At 36.4% G+C, this 6,056-nt stretch overlaps 1 protein-coding gene across 2 annotated transcripts in view; it reads left to right on the plus strand.

Moving 5' to 3' along the window:
• Window positions 1-5,822, plus strand: part of LOC106462889 — a 74,253-nt gene extending 68,431 nt beyond the window's left edge. For both annotated transcript variants that reach the window (XM_022390294.1, XM_013922854.2), the window contains one exon: window positions 3,730-5,822. In XM_022390294.1, the coding sequence (XP_022246002.1) occupies window positions 3,730-5,054 (1,325 nt within the window). In that variant the 3' untranslated portion in view covers window positions 5,055-5,822. The remainder of the gene's footprint in view (window positions 1-3,729) is intronic.
• Window positions 5,823-6,056: the final 234 nt, after the last annotated feature.

The following is a 6,056-nucleotide window of genomic DNA, read 5'->3' on the forward strand; positions in this document are numbered from 1 at the left end:
ACTCATTACTAGTGGAAGCAGTTTATACGTTAAGCAGTTCCTCTCTTAGCTTATACCAACTCATTACCAGTAGAAGCAATTTATACGTTAAGCAGTTTCTCTCAACTTATACCGACACTCATTACTAGCAGTAACATATGTCAAGAGAAATTTTTGGGAAGAAATTCAACGTTTTATATTACATAGGTGACTAATATTTTAATATATCATTAAGGAAAGGCTTCGTTTTGAGTGGTAATAACAACATGTGTATTTTTGAAAACAACAAACGTGCAGAAAGTATTTGAAGCTATTTCATTCTCAATCACACCTGCCATCTGACACATGACGAAGACTGTCACCTGTGATTAACGCTGTCTAGAAAATTTATTAAAAATGCAAGTTGTAGATACGCTTATAACTCTTTAGCTATATGTTCTTTCTTTTTGAAACAATAGTTACAGTTGGGCCTTTTTTTTGTTTTGTTACTTCCAACAAGATATGGATGTTGTAGGATGTTTTTTTTTATGGAATAAAAGAAAAGTTAAATATATCAATTTTCTAATTAAATTTAGTTTAAGAAACTGTTGTTGTTGTTAGTTTTCTTTAGTTTTTTTCTTAGATATCGTATTGCCCCTAATTAACACCCCTTCTCTAATTATCGCCCCCACCCCTGGTATTTTTTATAAAGATTATCTTGTGGGACAGCAATAGTAATCCAACATATATTCTTATTCTGTAATCCACTTTATTACTGTAATTTTGACAGCAGTAGCAATCCAACATATAATCCACTTTTATTACCGTAATTTTGATTTGAAACAAAAAACAAACAAACAAACAGACACACACTTTTATTAGCAATGAAATCAACAATCACATGTGCAAAATAGAATCCGGAACTGCGCAAGTACTATAAAACCGTTTATCAAAATACGACACTGTATTAAGGTTAGGTTTGAAACACAGCCATTTAAGTGTCCCTCAATGTCCATCATATGACCCAAGTAGTCTCTAATTAGCGCCTCCCATTTTATAGTATGCAACTCCCCCGGGGGTTGTTAATCAGGGGCAATACGGTATTATTTTATTATTTAACATCTGTTTTTTTATGTGAATAAAAATCCTTCTACTTTTGTTTAGAGACACATAACAGGAAACGATCAAATTTGTCGTGCGTACAAATGTTTTATTTATCTTACTGGAGTGTTACTGAGATTGGAAAAAAAATCATTTTAGTTTTCAAAATTATATTTCCTAAACCTATTCTTATGTTATATTGCCATCATGTTTTGGAAAGTCCCAAGATAAGCGCATTTATTGCCTGTTATTAATTTGTTGGGAAACATCTTACTTCCACGATTTTCAAGATTACCAGCTGTTTCACCGACTCGTAGATTTGATAATTTCTTATCTTGGTGAAGGTATTAATAGGAACGTTTTGCATTGGAAAATTCCGTCTTTGTATTTCAAACTATGCCCGACATGGCCAGGTGGTTAGTTCGCTCGATTTCCAATCTGAGGGTCGCGGGGTCGAATCCCCGTCCTACCAAACATGCTCACCCTTTCAACCGTAGGGGCGTTATAATGTGACGGTCAATCCCACTATTCGTTGGTAAAAGAGTAGCTCAAGAATTGGCGGTGGGTTGTGATGACTAGCTGCCTTCCCTGTTGTCTTGCACTGCCAAATTAGGGACGGCTAGCGCAGATAGCCCTCGTGTAGCTCTGCGCGAAATTCAAAAACAAACAAACAACAAAGGACAGAAAATATAAATATACGCACACTGGACTTGGTATAATCGAATACATAACAGATGCATATTGACTCGAAGTAATAATACAAAAAACCCGTCTGATTAAGGCTTGCGGCTTTGAATCGTAGTTAATGTTGTTGGTGCTTTGATGGTTAATCTTTCCTTATAGGCGGCGGTCCCATAGACCCACTTCGTTGGTGCATTATTCTGTGTTGTATCATTCCGTAAGCGTAATTTTCAGATTTTACTTAAATTGTTTACTTTGCACTAGTAATTGAAAACCTACAAAAATTATACGCACCATTGTGTCAACGTATTTTTGGTTTAAATTTCATTGACGTATATCCTAACACTTGTCCAAAGATATATATTATTGCTATTAACATTTCTTATAAATGGGGTTCATAGCCTGCTTGTCACACTGATATACTTAGATTAGCTAGGCGATACTTTGAGATAATAGTAATAGAAATTACACCAGCCTTTGTTTTTGTTTGATTTCATTGACATAATTAGTAAGTGGTTTAATGTAACGAAATATTAATTATATAATAAAAGATACCTAGAAAGTTTTGGCGTAGTGGTCGGTGTGCCTGGATCGTGAATCTGAGGGTCCATGGCTCGAATCCCATAACCGCAAAAAGTATCTCCGGGGCCGTGGATATTATATAAGCGAGATAGTCAACTCCTACTATTCGGTCAAACAAGAGTACCCCTAGAGTTGGCGGTGGACGCTGTTGATTAGCTGCCATTCTTTATAGTTTGTCAGTTAAAAATTAGGGACTACTATTACATAGACCTGAGTAGCTTTACTTGAAGTTCTGTGGAGTAATCATTTAATAAATTGAAAATATCATTGAAACATTAGTTTGATTCTGCAACAGGGCATTCAGGGGTGTATTCTGGAATAACGTTTCAATGAACTGTACCATGTCGTGCATGTGGGAAATGACTGTTTATTGAAGTCGTTGAATCGTCGATAGTTGAATATCTTACTTCTTCTCATTGAAGTTTCACCCGTAGACTACTTTCCATACTCAGTATTGTAAAAGTTTCGCATTGCTTTCAAATAATAAAAATTCGGTTTCACCCGTAGACTTCTTTCTTCAAAGCTGTAGCAATGGATATAGCTTTTCTGTACGGTAAAAAAAAAAAAAATCGTTTGTATTTGTTAAGTTCGCACGCAAAGTTTTTAGATGTAAGTTAAAGCTATCTGCGCATGGCAGATAGCTTTAAAATAACCAACCAAACAAACAACTTTAGATATATGAAAATACGATAATAGTAGCAATTTATTAGTTCAGGTTCTTAAACATTTAAAGATGTAAAGAAAGAAATCCTTGTTTGAGGCAAACACTCTTGTGTTTAATTGAAAATAACGCGGAAAATAAATTATCTTTGAGAATAATGAGGGAATGTGACGAAAGAAAAACAAATGTTGTACGGCATTACTGTAAAAAAAAATAAAGTACGGTCTGTCATCATTTATCGTATACATAAACTTTTTCAACTTCAAGTTTTCTCAAATTTTTTCCCCATATAGTACGTAACGCTTTGACGATAACTTGTACAACACGTATTTTTTTTTTCTGTTTGTTGATACTGGAACATTCATTGTCAAAAAGAAATTTAATATTATGTATATATATTTATTTTTCTTACTTGCCTACTATTTTCTTTGGTTTCTTCTGAAGAACGATGCTGTACGTAAACTCCATATACTGTATTGAATTACAGGGCGCTAACTCGAACGGGGGCGCCGATTGACTAACAAAGCGAACTAATGAATCAAACATCAGTACGACACTAATGATTTATACGTATTTCTAGTTTTTATCTGTTGGCATTTGGGGTGTTTGTAGTTAACTTTAGATTAATAGAACCTTCAGTTATTCGACAGTGATCCTGTCATAATGTTGTTTGAGCATTTTTTAAAGTACAACTAAGTTCTTTTAGACAATAGTAAGTATTTTATGATGTATATATTTTTTCTCAGGTAAGAAATGGCGTGGCCTGACGCCACAAGAACGACGACCATACGTAGAAGAAGCTGAGAAGTTGAGGGTTCAACACATGAAGGAGTACCCCAATTACAAATACCGCCCTCGCCGAAGAAAACAGAATTCAAAAAGAGGGGGACGAAAAGGCAGCTCAAATTCTCCTGTTCCGCCATCACCCATGATGAACACCAAGTACAAAATGACCTCTAGGCCAAACGGATATACTCAACCATACCAGCATCTTCATGGCATAGGATGGTCAGCTAACCAACCGGGGCCTTCACCCTTGGGAAACGTAGAGTTTTGTGGTGTACAAACTCCAGATTCTTCCCCGAATGGAAGTCCTTGTTCCGAAACAGCTCCGAAAATGACTAATCACCTAAGACCCCCGGACTACTGTGAAGTATCGACTTTGCCAAATGTTAGTGTCGAGTCTATACGTTCATTGCCAACACCAGAAATGTCCCCGATGGAACCCGAAACAGAAAACCTTTCCTTGCATCGCGTGAAGGAAGAACAAAACCCATGCAACCCAGTAGGCCAGCTCATAGCAAAATTCAGCGACTCTTCAAACTTCCTAAAAGGAGTCAGGCCTCCGTTTCGACACCGCATGAACATGAACGGTGCACATAATCTAAACATGTTAGATCCAAACTTTAGAGCCTTGGGGCTTTTTATGGATCATGGTGATCCAAGCTTTTTTAATCTTGATACACACGAATCCCTCAATCAAAATCATATTCCCTATTCGGCACCAGGGGAGCCTTCATTGCCAATGAAGTCACCATATGAAACGCAACGTCTGCATTGTGCCTTAGAAAACAACACGGACATTTTTTCGATGTATAGACCACGTACCATATCTTTTCAAAACTCTCCAGAACATTCCCTACCTACTAATGTTCCAACGTCATTAGATTCCCGTACTCACTACCAACAGTTTCCAGGATCTGATCCTAACTGCTATTCACAACATTACATGGATTTCATGGATATGGAACAGGATCTAAAAGAACCTTTTACTCTTTCTGCTCCTGCTAATCACCCTTCGTCTTCCTATCAAGCGGAAATGTGTTCTTTTGATGGTTCTCAGGGAGTGTCTTTCCAGAGAGCGTGTGACGAACAAACGACCCCGCGGTTTCCGTATAACCAAACTGACCGTTTTCACTGCCCAACTAGCAGCCAACTGCAAGCTGTTGTTTCTTCTTGTCCCATCTATAGTGGTGCAAATGTGAATTCCCCAATGGAGCAAAGTGGTCCTCCAGGAGAAAGTTACGGTGTCATCGCTGCGTTGGAGGAAACACGACAGATATTTTTGTGAAGTAAAAGAACGTTTAAGTATAGCACCTATAAATGTCTAAAAGGTTTTTAAGTAATGTAAAAGTGTATATTATGACATTTATCGTGGTCCAAACAAAAAACAATGTTGCCTGTTAACAGTATGTTTTGGGCACTCGCGAAACCATTCGTGCCTAATGTAATTGCACTTTTGAGAGTAATAGCTTAAGTATGTGTTCAATGGATCATTCAGGGCGATGGCTACGTATTCACTCTGTCAGTGAATATATTTGTTCACGTCTAATTCGTACAGGTGGCGTGATATAACACACAGCAAAGCTATAAGCTATTCCGTCCAGTTTCCTATTAAGATTTTGCTCAATTGAGTATGCTTTAAAAATAAGGAAAGTATTGTGTATTTGTGTATTTGATACTTCTTTTACTCAGCACATTTTACTGGTGAAGGTTTAAAGATATAAAGTCTATACAAGTTTATTTACTGAGTTTGAAGTTATTGGCTATCTTTGCTGTGATAACGTAACTCGAGTTAACTTGAAAACAATTTTAACAAGTCGATCTTTGAAATTTACAGTGAAGATTCGAAATTTACAACTAGTCAATAAAAACACAATCTATAAAGAGGGACTTCCATGAATAGTAGGAAATAGTGTAAGAGAATGAAAAATTATAACGACCATAACACATAAAAAGATTACTCCAGAGTGTAATTTTGAAAACATTTGCTAATCACAAATGTTACACATAAATGGATTAATCTCTTTGAATTTTTTCCTGTTATGTGTTCAAAATTAGGAATTCTAAAAGCACTGATTGTTACGGAAATCAGTTGTTGGAGAGAGAGAGAGAGTTGTACTTATTTTCATGTACTTGAAGATGCACTGATTGTTACGGAAATCAGTTGTTGGAGAGAGAGAGAGAGTTGTACTTATTTTCATGTACTTGAAGATGCACTGATTGTTACGGAAATCAGTTGTTGGAGAGAGAGAGAGAGTTGTACTTATTTTCATGTACTTGAAGATGCACT

Source organism: Limulus polyphemus, unplaced genomic scaffold, assembly GCF_000517525.1.
Source record: "Limulus polyphemus unplaced genomic scaffold, Limulus_polyphemus-2.1.2 Scaffold1276, whole genome shotgun sequence".
In the NCBI taxonomy this organism is placed as follows: domain Eukaryota; kingdom Metazoa; phylum Arthropoda; class Merostomata; order Xiphosura; family Limulidae; genus Limulus; species Limulus polyphemus.